Here is a 22,688-nt window from a genome sequence, read left to right on the forward strand (position 1 = left end):
TCAGAGGTCAGCTGAGGGCTGGAGCACAAGGTACCAGCACTTATGAGCAGCACGAGCTGCTCCCGTTCTGTCCCTAGTGTTTGCCAGGTATCTTTCTACCGTCCTCACGGGGCCTCCTCTGGTGCAGCGGAAGTGGCCCAAGCAAACGTGGGGGGTAAGGTCTCCGATGGAAGTCTAGTGGATAAATGCTTCTATCTGCTGTCCTTCTGTGGGCGATCCCAAGAGCCATTCTCTGTGCTTCTCGGGGGGAGGCCCTGTGAATCTGGCAGTGACCTCAATTATGCACCTGTGTGTCCTTGTCCTGGGCTCTTCTTGGGGGCAAACCCGTCCTGAGACTCCATTCATATTGATCACTTACTTCATTGTTGCCTGCCTTTTGTCAGAGCCTGCAAAGACACTTGCAATAATACATCGGGAAAGCTATTAGGAACCTCCTACTTAATGCTTGCCTGTGTGTGTATTTTCTTTCTTTCAGGATGGCAGGGTCTCTTCGCCCTTGGACTTCTGACACCTGTTACCCTAAGGATCTTTGACACTTCATCTCCCTTCTTACAGCTGTTCACTGAGCAATCTGCTGGCCTCCAGCTCTGCCAGTTTCTTCCTTGAAGATGCAATCATGGAATCCAGCCCGCTCTTGCTTTCCCAGGCCATGTGTATTTATAGCGCTGGCTTTTAGATTGCAGGCTAACTTTCAAATGTGCTTGCTTTGAAATAGACTTTCTGAAGGACCTCTGTAGGGATAATGAGGCCATTTCTACACTTGCAAGTTGGAATACATTACAAATAGTGGTTGCAAGAAGCACTTGAAACGATGGTGCTTTCTATACAGGGCAAATTGTTTTTTTTTTTTTTTTTTTTTTAACCTTGCAAAAATCATTCTGCAACTCTTTCCTGGTGCTTCTGTGACTGGTTTATGCCTTACACAGATGTCAGTGCATCATCTGTGAGTTTTCCTTCCAACTTTCTGTGTCAGTACTGGCTGAATTGATGGGTGCAGGTTTGGCTTACGTAGGGTGGGAGGGGGAAAGAGGGAGAAGGTAGCTGTGATATTACACTTGGTTTTGCCAACTCCTGGGATGTAGATCCTTTAACCTCTTCTGTGCCATATAGGTCCTTTTGGAGGTTTGGTGAGGCCAGTGGATCCTGGCTCAGAATCTGGTTTCAAACACATAAAACAAAATCCACAGGATTACAAAGGAAGCCAACTGTACTGTAGTGTGGTGATCACAACATTAAGTCAGTTTGAGATAAAGAACCTGGACTTTTGGATTAATGCAATAAGCAACACGCTCTACAGGCAGATCCACGAACTATATAATTATGGAGTGGCCATGGATACATACTTTGAGGTATACGGCACAAACTGTAATGTGACTTGAAAATACCCTAGTTTCTATTCATGACCAAGTCCTGGGAACTGTGACATACTCCTGTCATTTGTTGCTGACTTTTACCATTGAAGGAATGATGGGTTTCAAATAGAGGTTAGTGAAAAGAAAGATGTCACTTTTTTTCCCCTTCATCCCAGTTGATGGATCCCTGAATTCTACTCAGAAGCCCCACTCTCAGGATTGGCGGTTGCTTTGAGTCCTGTGCTAAAGCTCCTATTTGCCGGGTGGTGGCCCTTTGCTCCGGTGTCTGTCTCATGGGAGATACTTGGCAAATGTTGGTTGAAGGAAAGCTTTGTCAGCGAGGTACCTGCTGTTGTTATAAGTCAGACCCATGTTAATGACCAGAGTGAGGACCCTGGGATGTTACCTCTCAGGATTCCTGTGTCTGCCTTTTTTTTTTTTTTGGTTCCTTTCATCTGTTATAGAAATGGCCATTGATTGGGAGAACCAATGATGTCTGAAATTACTTATTAGATTGAAAATACTTTGGAAAGTGATTTTACTAACTTGGTTTGTCAGGTTTTCTCAGGCAGGATCCGTTTGCTGATTACTGCTTTGCATACCACTGTGGCGTGAACAGGGCTGATTTTTGTTTGAACATCAAGTGTTTTCATGTCCAATAAGGTTTCAGACCCATATACAAACATAAATATGCACGCAGTGTGAAAATATTGGAAGAGAGAGACTGAAGACAAGGTTTTAACTAGAACGTGTAGCCACAAAGTGAATGATACAGGTATTTGGCTGAAAAAAGTGGTGGTAGGGGTACAGAAAAGAGAGGGTGTGAACACTCATTTCTAGATATTGGAAAGACAGTGTTGTCTGTGGTTAGGAGGGCAGACTCTGGACCTGGGTCCGTATCCCAGCTTGGCCACTTGGTGGTTGATGTTGGGCAAAGTCGCATCACTTCCCTGAATCCAAATTCCTCCTTTGTAAATGGGGGTAATGACAGCACCTACCTCAAAACATTTGGGGAGGATTAATTGAGTTCGTGCAAAGAAAACCCTCAGGACATAGCAGGGCACTTATAGGGGTTCTGAAAGTCATCACATTAGAGGGTGCAGTTTACACAACCTTTCTCTGTACTATGCTTCATTTAGCTTCACAGTAGCCCAGGTAGCTAGTTTAAAATCCATTTTCAAGATGAAGAACTTGAGGTTCAAAGCGGTCCAATGATTTGCCTGTTGAATGGACATGAATGCAGTGGGAACAGGAACCCAAGTGTTGGGTTGGCAAGACCTGCCCAAGTTCCAGTGTCTTTTGTATTTAGTGTATTGGCTGAAGTGGGCTTCTGTGGTTTCTTTTCTGTTTTTTTATTTTTTTATTTTTATTTTTATTTTTTTAAGTAGGGAATGAAATTTTATTTTGTTTGGACCATGAATTTTTGGGTCTTTTTGTTAAAACAGCTTGCGTTCTCCTGAACACCTGTGTTGAGTATTATGTCTCCGACATCCCACATGGGAAGACTTTCTTAGTTTATTTCTTTATTTTGGTGAGCATTCTCTCCACTTGTTTTCTTAGAAGGTGTGCTTGAGGGATCCCTGGGTGGCGCAGCGGTTTGGCGCCTGTCTTTGGCCCAGGGTGCGATCCTGGAGACCTGGGATCGAGTCCCACGTTGGGCTCCCGGTGCATGGAGTCTGCTTCTCCCTCTGCCTGTGTCTCTGCCTCTCTCTCTCTCTCTCTCTCTCTCTGTGACTATCATAAATTTAAAAAAAAAAAAGAAGGTGTGCTTGAGCAGTAAATATTTTGGGAGCTGAATTCCTTTGCAATTTGACTTGTTTTTATCTTTCTGGAAACTTTAAGGATCTTCTGTTTGTCTTCAGTGTTCTGGTGTGCATCTATTTTCAACTATTGTGCCAGGGACTCACCCCTTTCAATCAGGAAACTTGTATCCTACATTTCTTGGAATAAAAATTTTTTCTTTGATGATTCCATCCTTTGCATTTTCTCTATCTTTTTTCTTAGCAGAACTCTTAATATTCAAGTCCTAGCATTCCTAGCTTGGCATTCTAATTCTTAGTTTCTCTCTTAGCTCCCATCCATTTGTCTTTTTGTCTTACTTTTTGGCAAATTTCCTCATCTTCCTTCTACCTATGTTTTTGTTTGTTCCCTGAATATCTCTTCTTTCTCTCTCTTTTAAAAAAAATATTTAATTAATCTCTGCATCCAACGTGGGGCTTGAACTCAGAACCCTGAGATCACGAGTTGCATGCTCTTCCAACTGAGCCAGCCAAGTGCCCCTTCTTTTCTGCTTTAAATAACACCTGGATCTTGTTTCTTGCTTACAGACCCTCTTCCCTCTGAGAAAATTATTTTCATTTTCTTGTTTAAAAGATTTATTTATTTGAGAGAAAGAGAGTGAGAGAGCGAGCATGAACAGCAGGGGCAGACGGAGAAGGAGAGAGAATCGCAGGCAGACTCCACACCAAGTGCAGAGCCCTATGTGGGGCTTGATCTCAGGACTCTGAGGTCATGATCTGAGCTGAAACCAAGAGTCAGACACTCAAAGTAGTGCATCACCTAGGTACCCCCCAGTGAGGATATTATGGATAGATTTTTGTCAGTTTTTTCTTCCTGTGTGGGTTGTTTCTTCCTAGATGCCATTTCCTGTTTCTGCAGTTAATTTTTGATTTTTCAAATGAAGGGGACTGACCCTTCATGGATCCAGTGCTGTCCAATAGAACTTTCTGCAGTGGTGGAGATGTTCTCTATAGCTGTGTCTTTAATATACCATTCATCACGTGGAGCTGGTGAGTGCTTGAAAGGTGCCTCGTGCCACTGATGAGCTCAATTAAAATTTTATTTCATGTAAGTTAATTCAAATTTAATGGCTCACATGGCTAGGAGCTACCATTTGGACAGGGCAGATAGACTTGTTCTTGTATCAGGCAGCTTGGGTATGAACCAATTAGCTTTGTAACTTCGGGAAGGTAAGTTCTGGGGTTTCAGTTTACCCATCTATGAAATGGGGGTAATTCTATTTGGATTCAACTAAAAACTCCCTCTAGTTAGGCCAAAGATGAAAATTATTATTTTAAAAATACTTTTAGGAGTTCTTATGGAATGCAAGGGGAGGGTTGAAGGCAGGCTAAGGAAAGCCTAAAAATAGAACAATCTTCTGGGACCTGGCTCATGTTCTTCTGTCTCATTTCTGCTCTTTGAACAGCTGTGTCTATTTGTCTCTCTGCAGACTGGCTTTTTTTGGTGCCCCTCTGTGTACTGACAGAAAGATGGGCAACTTACAACTCCCAAATTTGTGCCTCTCTCCTTCAATAGCTTTTTCCTAAATGACTAAGAGACGAGCTGTCTCTCAGTCTCAAATCTAAGTTCCAGGAAGAAGAAACTTCACTTGGTGTGGCTTGACTTTCAGCAACCCATGGCTGAAACCACATAACAAACCATACTGCCCTGCCTCTCTTGAGAGGTTTGGTGGAGGCTGGGATGTTCTCAGGGAAAGTCATAGTTCTGAGATGGGTCCACACTTAAGAAAGTGTCTGTAGTAAACAATTTGCCACAAAGTAAATACTGTGATTGAAAACTCAAATTTGTTAGGGAAAGGGGATCGGACATCCTACTTCGGTTAGGTTTTCAAATTCATTTATTAATTCAATATTTGTTGAATGCTTGGCACATGTCAGGTCCAGCACCAAGTGTTGGAGATGAGATGCAATGCTGAGAGAAGACATCTATTCTGGTCTTCGTGGAACTTTGTATAACAATGCAATTCTGCGTAATCAAGAAGAAAAGGCTAAATAAAATTTGGAGATTTTTACTTAGTAATTAGGAAAGTGCCTCCCTTAGGAGGTGATGAAGATTGAGCAGGAAGTAACTAGGTGGAGAAAGATAGAACAGCGTGTTTGCCTCAGAACAAGAGGAATCACATGAGCCAAGTCCCTGAGGCAGAAAGGCTATGAAGGACTGGAAAGTATTGGAATTTCATTGTTTCAGCTCCTCCCGGCTCCTGTGTACAAAGGTGCTTTGGAATTGATTACACTTGATGGGTTTTCAGGTGATCTGTTATTTTAATTAAAGATTAAAGGTCCTGTCGGGTCGCAAAGATAAATCTACATTTTGTGTTTTTTAATGTTATGCAGCAGATTATGGTTATCTTAGTTTTTACATGCATTTCTTCCTTTTGGGGATGGATAGTGCATTTATTACCTTGAGGGCATAAATTTAGGACTAGAAAGAGAGGTTATTCTTTCTTAGTTTCCTGTGTTTTTCTGCTTTAGAAATCTCAAGTGAGTGGTCTCTTGTGTGTTGGAATTATGGGGTCATGACTCCTTGATTTCCTTATATTTCCTTATATGGGCATACTTGCTGTCAGAATGTCTCCCTGATGCCCAAATGGAGCATGATTAGTGAATTCTTGTGTGAAAATGTGGCCTGGGCATAGAAATTTCTTAAAAGTCAGTTTTTGGTTGTAATGCATTATAAATATAAGCTGGGTTTTTTGTTTTGTTGGGTTTTGTTTTGTTTAAATCTTGAATAAGAGGAATGGTCTCATAGGCCTTTATCTGAGTCAATGAGATCAAATCATAGGAGGAGTTTAAGACAGTTGCTGTGAGCAGCAAAAGGTCTTCTCAAATGAAGAAAAAAAAATAATTCACAGTGAATTATTATCTGTGGATAACACTTGTGGTAACTCCCATAGGCCTGAATTTTGTTTTTCACTTTCATAATATATTTTATTTAACCCTCATATCTAAACTCCTGTCCTATCAAAGTGTAATTAATATTTAAAATTATTAATGAAATGGTTCTTTCTTTTGTACTGAGTCTTCCAGATCCGATGTGTTTTGTGCACTTACAACCCATCTCAACTCAGATGACAAGTTTTTATTGGAAATATTTGATAGGTTTTTCATAATGTTTGCACATGAAAGAGTAGATATGTGGCTGGAATTTATTTATTTATTTTATTTTATTTTATTTTATTTATTTTATTTTATTTATTTTATTTTATTTATTTTATTTTATTTTATTTTATTTTATTTTATTTTATTTTATTTTATTTTATTATTTTATTTTATTTTATTTTATTTTATGGCTGGAATTTATGTGATGTATTCCTCAACCGTGTTCATTGTTAAGAGGACTCTATCTTTCCTCCAACTCCCTCCTTGGACTGTGAGGCATTCTGAATGGGACTTTCTGTGTTGCACAAACCCTGGTGATGAGGGAACAGAAGGCTAGGTGAGGACCAAACAGAAACTGACACCCCGAAAATGTGTCGTGTCCCATCCCCCCCCCAGGTGTGAAGTGTGTGACCTTCCTTAGGCCCTCCTGGCTGCCCTAAAGCTAAGGGAAGGCAAAACAAATAGCTAATTTATAGAGATTACAATCCTGCAAGATGCAAGTCTCCCGCAGTTTACAAATGTCTTATAATTAAAAGAACAAAGCATTTTTATCAATAACCTAGCTTCCAGAAGGAAATGTAGATACAATTAAACGTCCTTATAACCTGCAGCCCATTGACAGATACTTAAAGCAGCAGAGTGTAACCATTCTCCAGGAAGCTCCCAACTATCTTGATGTTAATGACTTGCTAGAGGGAAAAACAGCCTTAACTTGATAACAATGGCAAGGCCTCCACTATCTAGCAGGTCCTCTTTAGCATGTGAAAGTTCTTTTGAAAAGTTCCTTTTTCCTTACCCTCAGCCCCCAAGTATATAATCAGCTACCCCTATATTGCCTGCAACTGACTTTGTTCCTCTCCTAAACCAAACCCTACCACTCCTTTGACCCATTACCTCACCTTGTTATCTACCAGGAAACCCTTCTGTGAATCCCAGTGTGAGTCATTGCCTGTTAATTCCCATGTTGTGTAGTGTAGGTAACATTTTTCATTTTATTATTTGGGAATAATTCTTTTACCCTAGGTAGCTGTGTCAAGGTGGGAATTTGGAGTTTTGGTATAATGAGTTGAATGGGTAGACAAAAGAGATATTGACCAAGAGATAGGCCAATCGCACTTTGGATCTGTTTAAGAATATTAAGTAAGGTTGTCTTGTTTATATATTCACGTATTTGTATCTGTCCCCATCAGAACAGATTTGAGAAAGCCTCTAAAAATAGGGAAATGAAAGATAAAGGAAATGAAAGAAAATAGAACAGACTAAGTATAAATTTAGTGTATAAAACACACGGTGAAAGGTTCTATTCACTTACTGAAGGTAGACTATAAATTTGGCTCTGAGCTTCCTAGTAGCTTAAGTGAAGAGTGAAATATGATTGACTCTAGGATGTGCATTGTCCTTAACATAAAAACTAGTGTTCTCGGTATCATGACCTGAGACTTGGATCTTGCAAGTTAGTTCAGTAGTTTTCCTCCACAGAGTATCTAATGTAACCTAGTAATGTAAGTAAGAGGACATCTTCTAAAGCAGTCTGACCTCATGAGTGCTCTACTCTTAAGATAATGAGCAGTGGGTATTACAGAAGAGGGATGAACACTGACCTCCACCTCTGAAACCAGTAATACATTATATATTAATTAATTGAATTTAAATTAAAAAAAAAAGATAGCTCGCCAAATTAATTCTGTCTCTCTTTTTTAAAAATTGAAGTGTGAGGGTGCCTGGGTCGCTCAGTGGTTAAGCGTCTGCCTTTGGCTCAAGTTGTGATCTGGGGTCTTGGCATCGAGTCCCACATCGGGCTCCCCACAGGGAGCCTGCTTCTCCTTATGCCAAGGTCTCTGCCCCTCTCTGTCTCTCATGAATAAATAAATAAAAATCTTAAAAAATAAATAAATAAAATTGAAGTGTGCTTGCCACACAGTGTTAATTAGTTTCAAGCCCAAATTCATGCTCTTACACTTCTAGGTTGAGACCTTAGTGTGCATCCAGCAAGGAGTTGATAAAATGTTTTGCTAGTTTTTTTTTTTTTTTTCTCTTGAGGGCAAAGATAAGGCAGTTAGTAATTTTGTTGTGCTCACTGGTAAGATAGACACCAGCTCTAGAGAGAATTAATGAAGGGAAAAGGGAAGTTTGCTTACTCACTCGCTTGGGCACTCACTCTTCATTCACAAATGTGTATTAGGAATCTGCTGTATGCAAGTGTTATTTAGTCTTTGGAACATGAGTTTTTTCTTGGCTCTTTTTGTCACCATCTTGCTTCAAGCCATCACCATTTCTTGCTGGGACACTGCAGTAGTCTCTCAGCACCTGCCCCTCAGAGTGCATTCCCCACCCAGCAGCTGGAGGGTACTTTTGAAAACCCATCTTCAATTTTTGTCCTGTTTAAAACTCTCACCTCACAGGTGGAATCAAATCCCAGCTCCACGCTATGATTTGCAAGCTCCCCCTTGGTTGCCCCTGGGACCTCTCTGACATCATCTCGTAACCCACACTCCCCTAGCTCACACTCTGCCCCCCACCCCTCTGCTCTGCCTGCCTCTCTGCTCCTGACTATCCCAGGCTTAGTTGGGGTGGGGGTGGGGGTCCTATAGGCCCATGCTGTTTCTCTACCTGGGATGCGCTGCCCCCCCTGGAAGTCCACATTGTGTCATTCACCCTGTGTCAGAGTCCTCTTCTCAAACAGGCCACCCCTGAGCACCCCCTCCGGGTCCAGGTAGCTTCTCATCCACCTTTTCCACCATCTCAAATCAGTCGCTGTTATATTCTTTGCTTTTGTTTCCTTGGTTTCATTGATCTCAGTTCACAGTAACCTTATTCATGCTTGTTTACCTGTCAGTCCATCTCCTCATGCTGGAATGCAAGCTCCAGGATGTGCAGGACCTTATCAATCCTCTGTGCACAGCGCCCAGCCTGGGGCCTGCTGCAGGAGAGTTGACCAAAAAACATATGTTGAAAGAATCACGCAGAGGTGACCCATGAACATGGAGACAGCAGAGAAGACTGTCCAGCCCTTCCGTAGGGCTTCCACGTGTGGTCTGTCCCCGTTACATGCTTCCTCTCCTTTTCCCCTCTCCCCGAGTTTATGGTTTCCTTCAGTGTCCTTTCCACCTCTTCCACCATCTCAAATCAGAACAAAGCAAAACAAACCCACTCATGTATGCAGACCTTCCCCCATCAAAAGCAAAAACCAAATAAAACCATAGATTTAAAAATCTCCAAACACATTTTTACTCCTTTCTCCAAGTATTCCTTTACTCCTTTTGCTCTGTGTGGTGTTGCCTCTTCCAGGAAGTTTTCCTGGATTACAGAAGCCTCCCTGAACTTACTTTTCATGATATTGTTGGTCTTTATTTTTATTATTCTGAAAGACAATACCAAATACCCTCTTGGTTGCCCTATGGATTTTGTCTTTTCCAGTTAGATCATCACTTCTGGATGGACAGGAATTAATCTTGCTCTATTTTCCCACAGCACATCTTGATATAAAGCCAGCACCTTGTAGGCTTTGGTATACACAGGCCAGGGTATTTTGAGCTTCTTTAAATAGCTCGGGGACCTTTGATAGATTGTAACATTGACTTGTGTTATGGAAGTAACAGGAATGCAACAAATACAAAACCCCAATATGGTCTTGTGTTTACTATATGTAGTATTCCATATAAATAATTACTATTTCATTTAGAAGCTGTTGGTATATTTTAACTTTTTTTGTGATGTCATTGAGCATGTTATGGTTATCTAAATTATCTGATAGCTTATGTTTATTTAAGGATAGCTTATGTTCTGTTTCTAAATATGGCTTTATTAAAAAATTAAAATGTACTTATCTACCAAAAAGGTAGAACAATTAATGTTAGCACTGTCAGAAGGCTTCCCTTTTTGGCCACAGGAGGGCACTGTTGCCAAACAAAAGATGATTTTCAGGTTGCAATGTAATAAAGGTTTAGATTAAGCTCTTAAGAAGCATTTATCTCACTAATAGATTAAAATGGCCAATATTGTCTGCAGTGGGTGTTGCTTTGCCATGTAATGCTGTCACAGCTGAATTTGCTGTGTATATATGTCCATGAGCTGTATGTTATCAATAGCTGAATCAAACGGTGTTTTCCCTAAAATGCTCTGGGGGTCGTTATTATAGCTGGAAGGCACCTTGGCCGTCTTCCAGTTGAACTATATTAGTTTACAGCTATGGAATTTAGGGTCGTAGAAATAAAGTGACCATTCATTTGGGAGTGAAATGAAAGACTTCACATTTATCCATTTATTTAACCCAGCATACTGAACATCCGTGATGTGCAGGACATTATGTTAGAGATTAGGGTGGAAGAGAAATAAGATATCAACCCTCCCCTCAAGACCTCAAGAGGTTTAGGTTCTGGTTGTAAGTGAATAGACCCCGACCCCCCCCCCCCCCCCCCCCGCCCCACCATTCCCCAACCCTCTGCCCCAGCCAAGATCATAATGACTAAAGTAGTACAAGTACTGTTACTGGTATTTATGTACAACTTACTTTATGAATCTTTTTTATGTAGAAGTTAGATCACATCACATAAAAACATTTTAGGTAGAAATTCAAGTGCTTGGCAACTTGTGGGTAGCCTTCAAAATATTCTTATGGTGGTTATTTATTATGTTATAATCCTTGGACACTCTGTTTTGATTATTTGAAAAATGAGAAATGAGAGGAAAATTTCCAATTAAAAACTGGGCTAATTAAAAGAAATAAACCCTCTGCAGTAAGGATAATTGGGCCTTGAGAGATTTATGGCTAAATTGCCATTACCGTTCACATTTGTTCAGCCCCAGACTCGGGCGATTTCACTTGGACAACGAGCTGTGGAGTCCTGCTGGGTGTCCCTGAATTTGGTGAGTGCATCTTATTTCATGGAACTTGCCAGTTTGTTTTCTCTATTTTATGTATATAGGCTCTCTATGAACCATTATCACTTAGTGGTGATTGCTTTTGTACTTTGCATGGTCACTGAAAGGCTAGAGGTTTTCTTCATTAACAAAATGTACTGTTTGCCCATAACTCCACTAGAAAGGATTGTGTCACAGCCCTTAAATAAAGATGCTGTGTGGATTTAAGGAATTTCTCAGTTCTTAAAATGACAGTGTGCGAACCTTATAAAAACACAGCATGTCTATTTAATTTATTTAAATCATCTCCAACTGGAAGAGCCTTTTTAAAAGAACTCCCCACCACCTAATTTAGATGAGATGGTACTGGTAACACTTGAAATTAAAATGCCATTTATAAAATTCTTTAATATTTAATAGACACAGTTATTGTCTTTAATGGCTCATTTACAACATGCTTTAATATGTTGTAAAATGGCTCAGTAGTAAGTTCTCCATAGATATTTTTAAGCAAGCAATAAAAAAGCAATTTATGACATGCGTATACCACATTTTGGCAGAAAAACGTGCCCACTTTAACATATGATGGTGAACATGCCCTAAATTACAAAGTAATTCCATGCATCATGGGATAACTATAAATGATAACCCAGTGGAGGCATCAGCCATGCATCACTGTTTGAAATATATTCACATAAGCGTCGATAACCTATTAAATACATTTACCTTCATCAGACACTCTTAAATGACAGAAGCTCATTAATACTGGCTTCAGAATAAGTTTGTTAAGAGAGAGGTTACGTGTGGTTTTACATATTTTTGTGGAGAAGCTGTTTGAAAATTTCCAGAAGACAATTCAATGTGGTTTTGTTACTTAAGCAACTGGAAATGGAAACATCTCTCCTCGTTTCTGCCTGAAGAAATGATGAATTATTTTATATAGGAATTCTATATCCAAATGCCCATTGTTTCTCAGACAAGACATCACTGAATGGGATCACCTTTTCACCTGTTTTCCACTCATAACCACCTCCCCCATTTTTTAACTCCCCAAGTCCAGGTTGCTCATTTAGGGTACGTTTCTTACTTATATCATCTTCTGTCTTGAGTGAGTAGAATTTAGTGTGGTAAAATGATTTACCACAATGTCCAAACTTTTAAGGCTGCCACCTTGTCTATCAATAGCTGGAAGAATTATTCCAACTTGCACCCTGGTACCTGGAGGGCTGAGAACTGGAGTCGCCTTGCCATCCCAGGAGATCCCACCCTGGGAGGTCAGATGGGCTGCTGGAAATAGCCAACTATTCATCTGCACCCACTCTGGAGGTGACACAGGGTGGGACCTGGAACCGTCCCCTGCCAGTGGGCAGGCAGGAGAGGGCAATGCTGTTTAGTAGCATGCGGACCATTTCCTTTGTGATTAAGGGAGGACCTGCCTTGCTGTATTGCCACAGAAATGCTTTCCTATTGGAGTTTGTCAGGAAATGAGTCTGAGTGGATGCATGGGCAAAAATCCATTTTGTTTTGTTTTGTTTTGTTCTGACGCTGAATCCCTTCATCGAAATCAACAAAAGTGATTTAGCCTTCGTGTGCTATGCTCTGGCTCTGGTGGATTTTCTCTGAAATGTTTTAGAAGAGTTCTGATCAGAAGTGTGGTTGTTTCCCATCTGTTTGAAAAATGGCAGCTTAAGTACTCAAGGACTTTAGAATTCTTGCGTGTTTGGTCTTAATTTGGAAAATGACATAAGCCTTTAATAAATCTGCAGCAAATCAGATCCCTGAAGCAATTCTGAATCACTGTTTTTCACCAGCTTTTCAGAGATGAAGCAAAATATATTTAGGGGTTAATAGAAGACCTCCTCGGCTCCAAGTTCTGATCTGCTTGCAAATTCAGTCCAATGGCCTGTATACATTTTTCCATAAATGAAATCCAGAGATTTCATCTTTAGGATGCTGATCAATGTCTTGAATTCCTGAAGAAAGATAGATTTGTTTTCATTCTATTTACTAAAGCATGAAGAGGAACTAACACTTTCTGGAAGTAATTTTACAGGAACTGGAACAGTAGGTGCCTTGATGCCAGATGGCTTGAATTTGAATCCTGGCATAGTTGCTTGCTAGCTGGGTGACCTTGGGCAAGTCATTTATTCTCTCTATGCCCTAAAATCCTCATCTGTATATCAGGTTATAAATAAATCCTACTGTCAAGTGAACTAATATTTTAATGTGCTTAACACAGGGCCTGAGTGCCTTTTAAATAAAAACAAGTAAGCTTGGGTGGATGCTCACAGAGTCGGATTATCTAGAACATTCCAATTATCAACTCTCCTTATTAATTAGGACTGATAATAAATTCTAAATCATTTTTGTGTATCTTATGAGTTGAAGCCTTCTAATTAGTTATTTAATGTCCTATTTTGACATAATTTCTGACATCATGAAAAGTGGAAAGGATAGGACAAAGAATTCCCATAGACCCTTTACCCAGATGCACTAGTTACTCACATGATGCTCATTTGTTTTTCAATTCATTCGTTCATTCTTCTCTTCCTCCCTTCTTTTCCTCTTCCTTCCTTTGTCTGTTTTTTTCCTTATAATCATTTGAAAATAAGGTGGAGCCATTTGCTTCCTTATTCTTAAATATTTTAGGGTGTACTTTTTGGTGATAGGACATTCTCTTATCTACAGTATGATCAAAATCAGGAAACTTAATGTTGATACAACACTTTGATTGATTGATTTTTAAATATTTTATTTACATATTCATGAGAGACACACAGAGAGGCAGAGGGATAGGTAGAGGGAGAAACAGGTTCGATCCCAGGACCCCGGGATCACGACCTGAACCAAAGGCAGACGCTCAACCACTTAACCACCTGGGCGCCCCAAAACAACACTGGGGTTTAATCTGCAGGTTATATTTAGAAATTCTTTGCTGTCCCAATAATGTCCTTTAGAGTTGTGTATGTGTATGCATATATGTGTATGTGTGTGAATGTATGTGTGTATGTGCAGTTTATTCTGAGGTGTGTGTGTGTGTGTGTTTTTTCTAGTCCCGATATCCAGTGTATGATCACAATTGAATTCCATTGCCATGGTCTCTCCTTTATTTGAAACCATTCCTCAGAATTTTTTTTTTTTTTTTTTTTTTGGTCTTTCATGACCTTGACACTTTCGAAAGCAATTACGCCTTAGGATGTCCCTGAAATTTGAGTTAGTCTGATTTTTCGTCCTGATTAGATCTAGCTTTAGGGTTGTTGTGTCTTGCAATTCTAAAAGGAACTGTGATATTTCTTCCCTGTAAATTTTGAGACTGAAAAGATGAGGAGGAGCTTGATGCTCTACAGATTGACATGTGTGGGGTGAGGTGGGTGTAGCAAAACCAACATAGATATACCAAGGGTGCTTATCTGCAACAAGTAAATGATTATATTCCAAAAGAATAATCCCCTTAGGGAGTTCACCCTACTAATGGTGAGGGCAAATAGATCAAGAGAAAAGAAAGGTAAAACCTCACTATTTCCTTGATAAAAATATCAAGTGGATGCAGAATTCTTTCCTGCGTACAACAGAAATAAATTAAACATCACAAGACTGGTCTGCTCTGGCTGGGAACCTCAAAATTTCTTGGTACCAGGAAACATAAACAGGCATTCTGCTCTTTGGCTGGAAAAGAGTGACTGTCTGTACAGTACCAACACGTAAGGGGAAAGATGAAAAATGTAGCCCAGCATCTAAATGCTGAGTCTTTGAAATTCATTCTGAGAATGACTGGACACATGAAAACATTTGTGTGTGTGTGTGTGTGTTTGAGTGTGTGTTTGAGAGAGACTTGGGGGGTGGTGGTGGAGTGGGCTGGTGGTAGGGGTGGAAGGAGGGGGAAAGAGAGAATTTCAAGCAGGCTCCATGCCCAGCACGGAGCCAATGTGGGGCTTGATCTCCTGACCCCAAGATCACAACCTGAGCTGAAATCAGGAATCGGATGCTTAACTGACTAAGCCACCCAGCTGCCCCCAGGAATAATTTTTTCTTCAGTCTAGATATGGGCAGTGTCTTTTATCCTGAAAAGCTCTGAGACTCTTTAAAGACAAATGAGTATGGAAGCGGCTGGCTAGAAATCAGTGTGGTATGGCTGGGAAACAAAAGAGAGAGAAATGAAATGACTGGGAGCAAATGCTTTTGGTGCCATGCACAGAATTATGGATGGTCTTGAATGCACTCAAGTTCAGAAGTGACAAGAAAGAGTTAATCCTTTTAAGCCAATGCCTAGGGTATACCCTGGGAAAATCTGACCGAATGAGTTACTGCTCAGCCTAAAATTAAACTCCTGGCTCCTTGTCTGGCGTACGAACTATTAGATCACATTTCTTTTCACTGATGGATCCATTTTTTAATGAATTGAAAAAAGAGTCCCCAGTGGTTCCTTTTGTGTGAAGAAAACAAGATAAATATTAGCTAGGAAAGGTCATTTTGGTTTCCAATATGTGGGAAGTTCATTATGATAGATTCTGAAAAATTATACTGTGTATTTCTTTCCAATAACAGAAGGTCACACTGTGCCCTTGGGTGGACATCAGGACAAACATACTTAATAAAGTTGGAGGAGGTGGGAGATGAACATTTTCCAAGGTCCCCCCCCCCCCCGTTCCTTATATTTTGTACAGTTAGTCAAAGCCACTTCCCTCTTGTTGAGCTATTCACTCAAGGCTTACTCTCTTTTTTTTTAACCTCAAAGGGACTGGGTCTGCAAGTCTGTCACCTACAGAATTCTCTGGGCAAACTTGTGTGGTTATCTTCAGGGGAAGAGAACGAAAGAAGAGAAAAATCTCAGTTGTGCTTTGAGGCAGATTTGTAATGGATTCCATGGGATTCCAAAGTAACTAGGCTGTGTCGCAAGGCTCATTTTTATCTCAGATTTGCAATTTTAATATTTACTGATGCACACCATTATTTTTCTCCCATCTCCACCACCGGGAAGGCTATCTTTAACTTAGCAATGTTAAAAACGGTGTCATTTCGTGGTCCATTTTTTTTTCCTTGAGTTGTCTTTGATTGGAAACGTCTGAATCCTTCCTGCAAAAATGTTTTCGCTGAGTTGAAAAGTCCTTTTAGGTCTGTGCATTATAGGAGTGTGTTGAATCTCAATTATGGTATTAACAAGCGTTCTTGGTATTTTGGTGTGATGTTTTCTATTGGAAAGATGTTTTTTCTCTTCCTCCCATTAATATTTTTCAGAAAGGATCCTCACAGATTTGTTTAGCCACATCTTCAGATTTATGTCTCACAAAGCTAATTAATTCAGATCTTCATGCTGGCTTTTCCACTGCTCTGTGAGCTTGGGCAAGTTGCAGAACTCTTGGGAATGGGCCATCTCCAATTTCTGTTTTCATCCCATTGTTAATGAAATGGGGAGAATGAAATTTGGCATCATGAATGGTTTGGGATCCTCTGTCAAGTCTGGAATGCCTTTGCTGCCGAGATAACTTCTACTTTACAACTGTATTCTGTTAACTAATCTGTGACTAGTCGATGAGTCCTGGATTCTCTGTCCTTTCCCCCTCATATATTAGGACCCGTTACAAATGTGGATGCATCTGGTTGCCAACCTCGTCCTGAAAACTGCAGGTTTCATCATAAAAAAACATTATTTTGCTACTAGAAATCTGTATCATTTCAATATTAAAATGCTAATGACTTCCTATCCCTGTTGTTTCTTAAATAGGTCTTCACAAGCTAAGATAATTTTTTGGAACTGCAGACATTTTTGGCCCTCGCTACAAATGGGAATTTGGAGTTGCTCTGAAATCCATCCTGAAATAATTGTGCTTGACTGGAACCAAATCTTATGAAGTCACCAAGGTAAAATGATTTTAACAGACACCTAGAGATATTTTTTTTTATGAAGCAGTGAGAATTTAGCAAAACGGAGACTCCTAGAGTTGATGATCCTTTATAAAAGGTGTCTTTTTATATTGAATTTTTGAGCATTTTGGAAATCCTAGTTCTTCAAGTTTTAGTTCTCATTTTTGAAATCATTTCCATTTGTAAAGAAGCAGTGTTTTGGCTATTCGGTAGGGTGATAGGTGAGATTTTAAAAAATAAGCCAATTTTGTTTTACATTTGAACAAAACATTCAAGGGGGGAAGAAATTGATGTTGAAGTATTATGGTAGATGTCGTAGGTCAGAAGTCATTTCGCTGGGGGTCTGGATTATTGACTAAAATAAAAAATGGTTGCTGAATAGCTATCTACTTGTCCCCTAGCATTTCTCCAGGCAGTAATAGCTACTGTGAAGCAAATATCTGCTCTAGGCATGGGAAGCTTCACCCAGGATCCTGGTACATAGAATTGTCCATGCACGAAGATGGATCAGGGATTATCCATTCAGAATGGAATGGCTGCCCTTGAGACTTCAGGTTTGGGGTTTGTTGGGATCCAGCCAGGAAAACAGATCATTCTGATAATGCAGGACAGAGGGAATTGAATTCAGGGAACATATGTTGTAAAGGGAGAGTCAGAGAAGTCAAGCAGAAGGCATGGAGGCAGCCCAGAGGTAAGGAACAGTAGGAAGCTACTACCATCCCCAGAGCTGGTAGCACAAAGGGAAGAAGTACTGTTTTCCCACACCTGGGGGAAGGGACCCTCAGTGGGAGCTAGAACCAGAGTGGGTCTTCTGGCAGGAACTGGCACTATTGAGGAGAGATGGTCGCTCCATAGATCCTGCCCAAGACAGAGAAGGTGGGGAGAAAAAACACCTCTATTTTTTTTTTTGTCATCCATCCTCCAGGCTCTTCCTATCATCTCCTCTTGGTTAAACCCAGTTGATTCAGGAAAATGCAGCCAATGGGAGTGACCTAGAGGAAAGGAAAAGAATGGAACTGAGGGCAAAACAGGCCCAGGCAGGGATGGGCTTCCTATATGAGACCTCTTCCTATGACATTTTAATGAGCATGGCACAATCATTCATACCCGAAGGGATGATTCTCCTCTTGAGGATGACTCCAGAGCCTCACAAAGTAAATTATGCATATTGAATATGCCATCCTCTGTTTTTTTTTTTTTTTTTTTTTGCCATCCTCTGTTTGATGGACACTATGATGCACAGCTCAGAGTCCCCTTTAGGAATGAAGAATTATTTCCCCCCCCCTTACAGCATCTTTGAATTATTCATACCTTTCAAAGAGCCCCCTTGCCTGAAATTCCCCATCTTTTAAGGGGTCAACTATAATAATACTAGAAGCTCACATAGACCCACATATTTTCTTTGCCACTTTTTGAACCACTCCTAGGGTTTCTATCTTCTGTGCATGCAAGATGAAGTAGGGGAGACAAAAGATGGTGTTTTGAGAAATTAGAGCAGGTGTAGGACCTTTAAAGTGGAGAGACCCGGTGTCACTTTGGAATGCTCAGGATTTCCAAGGCCAATGGCAAAAAGAAGCCAACACTTTGTGTCTCCTTTAACTTGGAGTTGTTCAAAGGTGATCTTAGAACCTTGCCTTGCCCTGGCTGCTTCAAAGGCAGACTGAGTCTCAGATCCATGAACTGTATGATACCTTTCCAACAAGATCTGTTTGACTAAATTGTGAGAGGCTAAGAGGGAAGGGTGGAGGTAGAACCTGTTCTATTTAGTATGATTTGGGTGCTAGGTCCCCAAGACTATGCTTTTCCTTAAGCACAGACTCAGGATTCTGGTTGAGATGCTGCTGGCAGCCATGGGCTGCTTAGATCCTTCCTTCTAGAACTTCAGGAGCGTTGTCTCTACTGAGCAAAATGGGAGTCCAACCATAAGTGTTTATACATGACATGTATATGTATGTATGTATGTATATTTATGTGAAGGGGGTTCCTTAGCTCCAATGTGGTGAATTATATACAATAGACACCATGATACATATGTCAAGTAGAACCTAATATCACTGAAATTTCAAATACCAAGTTCTCTGATCCACTTTGCTTGAAAAAGTTAATTAAAAAAAACAAACAAAAGTTAATAAGGTTATAATTTCCCTGTAATGTCAAAAAGAGTAGGAAATTAGTAGAGATGTCAACTATTCTTCAATTAAAATAAAAAGAAAATTGAGGAAAGAATGAATACATTTTTAAAAAAGATTTTATATGTTTATTTCTTTGAGAGAGAGAGAGAGAGAAAGAGAGTGGGGCAGAGGGAGAGAGAGAGAGAATCTCAGGCTGACTCTGCACTTAGCATGAAGCGTGATGCAGGGCTCCATTTCCTGACCCTGAGATCATGACCTGAACTGACAAGAGTCGGACACTCAACTGACTGAGCCACCCAGGTGCCCTGAAAATGCACTTTTGATATTTTATTTTTATTTAATTTCTTTTGGGTTTGAGAATAGTAGACTACACACCCACATTTGTGAGCTGAATTGTCTTTGAGCACCTGTTTTGCTACTGTCCATCTGTATGAAGTTAAGTTTATCTATCTTAGCCGTATTGAGATATAATTGACACAAAACATTGTGTACGTTTCAGGTGTGCCATGTGCTGGTTTGATATGTATATGAATCGCAAAATGATGACTAGCATTGTATTGGCTACCACCTCCATCCTGTCACATAAGTACCATTTCTTTTTTGTGGTGAGAACATTTAAGATCTACTCTTAGCAACATTCGAGTATATGATAAAATGTTATTAGCTATAATCACCACACTGTACATTCGATCCCCAAACATTAATCTTATATTATAACTGAAAATTTGTACCTTTTGATCGATTTCTCCTCATTTTTCTCTCCTCCCAACCTTTACTAAGTAACACTCTACTCTGTTTCTCTGAGTTTGTCCTTTTTAGATTCCACAGATAATTGGGATCAAACAGTATTTGTCTTTCTCCTTCATATTTCCCTTAGCATAATGCCCTCAAAGTCCTTCTGAATTGTTGCAAATGACGGTATTTCCTTTTTCTCATGGCTGAATAATATTCCATTATATATATATATATATATATACCACATCTTCTTTATGTATTCATCTGTTGACATCCATATGAAGTTAAGCTTATTTTATATTCATCTGTACTTGCCCATATTCTCACCAAACTTTGAGACTGATAATCATTTATTAATACACAGAGAAACCAGGAGAAAACTCTCGGGCTGAGTGTGACAATTTCTGTGATTTCTTTGAGATGCAGACACCATGTATATTTTATTTGAATCCAACTCTAAGTGTGTAGCTTTCTAATTTCATGATATAAAATAGTATGTTACCTCCTTGTTCTATCAGGACAAGTCAAGCTACACAGTGGGGCTTCATAAATAGACTTCTCATCGAAGCATGTTGCTAACTTGGAAAACTTGTAATTATAAAAATTGTTCATTGAAAATTGAGTTAATGCACAGTGGGAATCCGGTTTGATTTGCCTTCATTTTCCTTGGGGGTGGTGGTGTGTGTGTGTGTGGGGGGGAAATCCAGCACTGAGCATCTCTCACTGATTTCTTCCAGTTTCCCCCAGATCGTGCTTGTGTGTTTGCCCTAGAACCTTCGTCACTGAGCCCTCACTGACTTGTGTCCTGCTTCCTCTCCAGGATGAGAGTCTCTGCTAAGTCAGTGTTGCTGTCACACTGGCTCCTTCTGGCCTATGTGCTCATGGTGTGCTGCAAGCTGATGTCCGCCTCGAGCCAGCACCCCCGGGGCCACGCGGGTAAGCCCTTTAAGCTCATTATGCGCCCCTGAGATCAATTAATAAAACCCTTTCAAACGTCAGAGTCCACATTTTAGACACAGGTAATTGACAAGGGCTTTTGATGGTGTGTAAATAATCAGAGGAAGCATGAAACACAGCAGAGCAAAGCAGTTCCGTGGTTTGGTGCCGAGTGTTGTTCTAGGCATTTTTAAAAGATGTTTTCCATGCTTTTTTTTTTTCCCCTCCTTTTCTTTTCCTGAGCACATTTTCCTTCTTAGCGTGATTTTTCTCCAAGAATCCTGGAAAACCAGTAGCACTGTCTTGTGTATGTATTACTCCCGTAGCTTTGAAGGTAGAACATCTTTATTGGTAAACTTAAACATTTCCAGGGCGAGAGTGAAGCTTTCAGATCATCTAAGACCTTTTCGACATGTGTGGAGAAAAGTTGGTGAATGATTTAAAAAAATAAAGAAGAAAAGGAAAAAAAAAGGAATGGTAGCTTTTGCAAGGGACCTAAAATAAAATATGTCTAAACTTTTAGGGAATCCTACCCATTTCTCATGAGACCCTTGTCTGTACTTTGCTTATTTCTAAAAAAAAAAAAAAAAAAAGGATGAAAATAATCACTTAAGGATCTGTGTGTGAAGGTGCTTATGTATGTGTGTTTCTGCCCCACCCCACCCCCTTTCCTTGTTATGTCTACATTTAAAGTGCTACAGACTTGGATGGAAACTCCCCAGTAAATTGTGTTTTCCTGAGACATTCAGAGTTGTTTGTGGACTTGCTGCCAAATAGTTAATTTACTGTCATTGCTTCAGTAATTTGAAGTGTGGCAATGCCAGGCTTGCTTTGACTGCTTCGTGAAAAAGTAAATCTCGAACCCTCAACCAGGTATATGTCAAAATCATAAATTCTGTCTCCCACAAGCCTAATGTATGGAGTTTATCAGATAGCCTCACCCTCAGACATAGAGTGTGTTGTGTCTTCCACTCAGTTATTCTGGTATTTTAAGGTAAAGACATAATATTAGGCTTAAGATGATTTAAAAAACCTCTCACGATTCAATTTTCCCTCCTCAAGTGAGAGTTCAGAGAAGACGAGAAAAATAATTGAAATTTTAATGAATCAGCATAAAATCAATACCATTTGGCTGCTGCGAAGTGCCTACAGCTAGTTGGTCATTGCACTGTGTATCTTTTGATGAGCTTGTTCTCAAGGATAGAGCGTTTGAAGTCATTAGTCTTATCTGTTTAATTCATATCTCGGTTCTTGGGTAGAAGTTGAGAGTCAGGGTGGCAATAACGCAGAGCATTTCAGTGGGGCAGGATATCAAGAGCAGATTTCCAGACTTCCAGGAACTCGGCGTGAGAGATTATGTTGAAAAGTGATTAAAAGTTGAAGGAAACAGAAGGCACAACTAGACCTTCAATTTTTATCCACATGGCAATCCTCATTTCTTTGAATTTAGAAAAGGTACAGCCAGAGGGATAAAACTAAATTAAGATTAGAATTACATACACAAGAAATACAGACAATATCTTCTATATAAGCAAAGAATCAGCGGCAGTCCGGACAGCGAGAAGTCAGAGCAAAGCCTTGGCAAATCCTGCTACAGGAATGAAATTTTCAACCTTCAAATTCCTAGATGATTTTTTAAAAAGATTATTTATTTATTTATTCATGAGACAGAGAGAGAGAGAGAGAGAGAGAGAGAGAGAGAGAGAGGCAGAGACACAGGCAGAGGGAGAAGCAGGCCCCATGCAGGGAGCCCGACGTGGGACTAGATCCCGGGTCTCCAGGATCAGGCCCTGGGCTGAAGGTGGCGCTAAACCTCTGAGCCACCCAGGCTGCCCCCTAGATGATTTTATTTGGATTCTCAGCACCTGTCCTTTGGTTTTTGGGGGATTCCTCCCGCTTTCTTTCATTTTTGG

At 40.2% G+C, this 22,688-nt stretch overlaps 1 protein-coding gene across 3 annotated transcripts in view; it reads left to right on the plus strand.

Annotated features, from left to right (window-relative positions):
• Positions 1-22,688, plus strand: part of TAFA4 (TAFA chemokine like family member 4) — a 173,509-nt gene that overhangs the window by 29,182 nt on the left and 121,639 nt on the right. For 2 of the 3 annotated variants that reach the window (XM_072785453.1, XM_072785450.1), the window contains exons 2-3: positions 16,833-16,969; positions 20,660-20,775. In XM_072785453.1, the coding sequence (XP_072641554.1) occupies positions 16,956-16,969; positions 20,660-20,775 (130 nt within the window). In that variant the 5' untranslated portion in view covers positions 16,833-16,955. Of the gene's footprint in view, positions 1-11,091; positions 11,117-16,832; positions 16,970-20,659; positions 20,776-22,688 lie in introns of those variants that run through there. The other variant, XM_072785452.1, reaches the window with a different exon arrangement.

This window comes from Canis lupus, chromosome 19, assembly GCF_048164855.1.
Source record: "Canis lupus baileyi chromosome 19, mCanLup2.hap1, whole genome shotgun sequence".
Taxonomy (NCBI): Eukaryota; Metazoa; Chordata; class Mammalia; order Carnivora; family Canidae; genus Canis; species Canis lupus.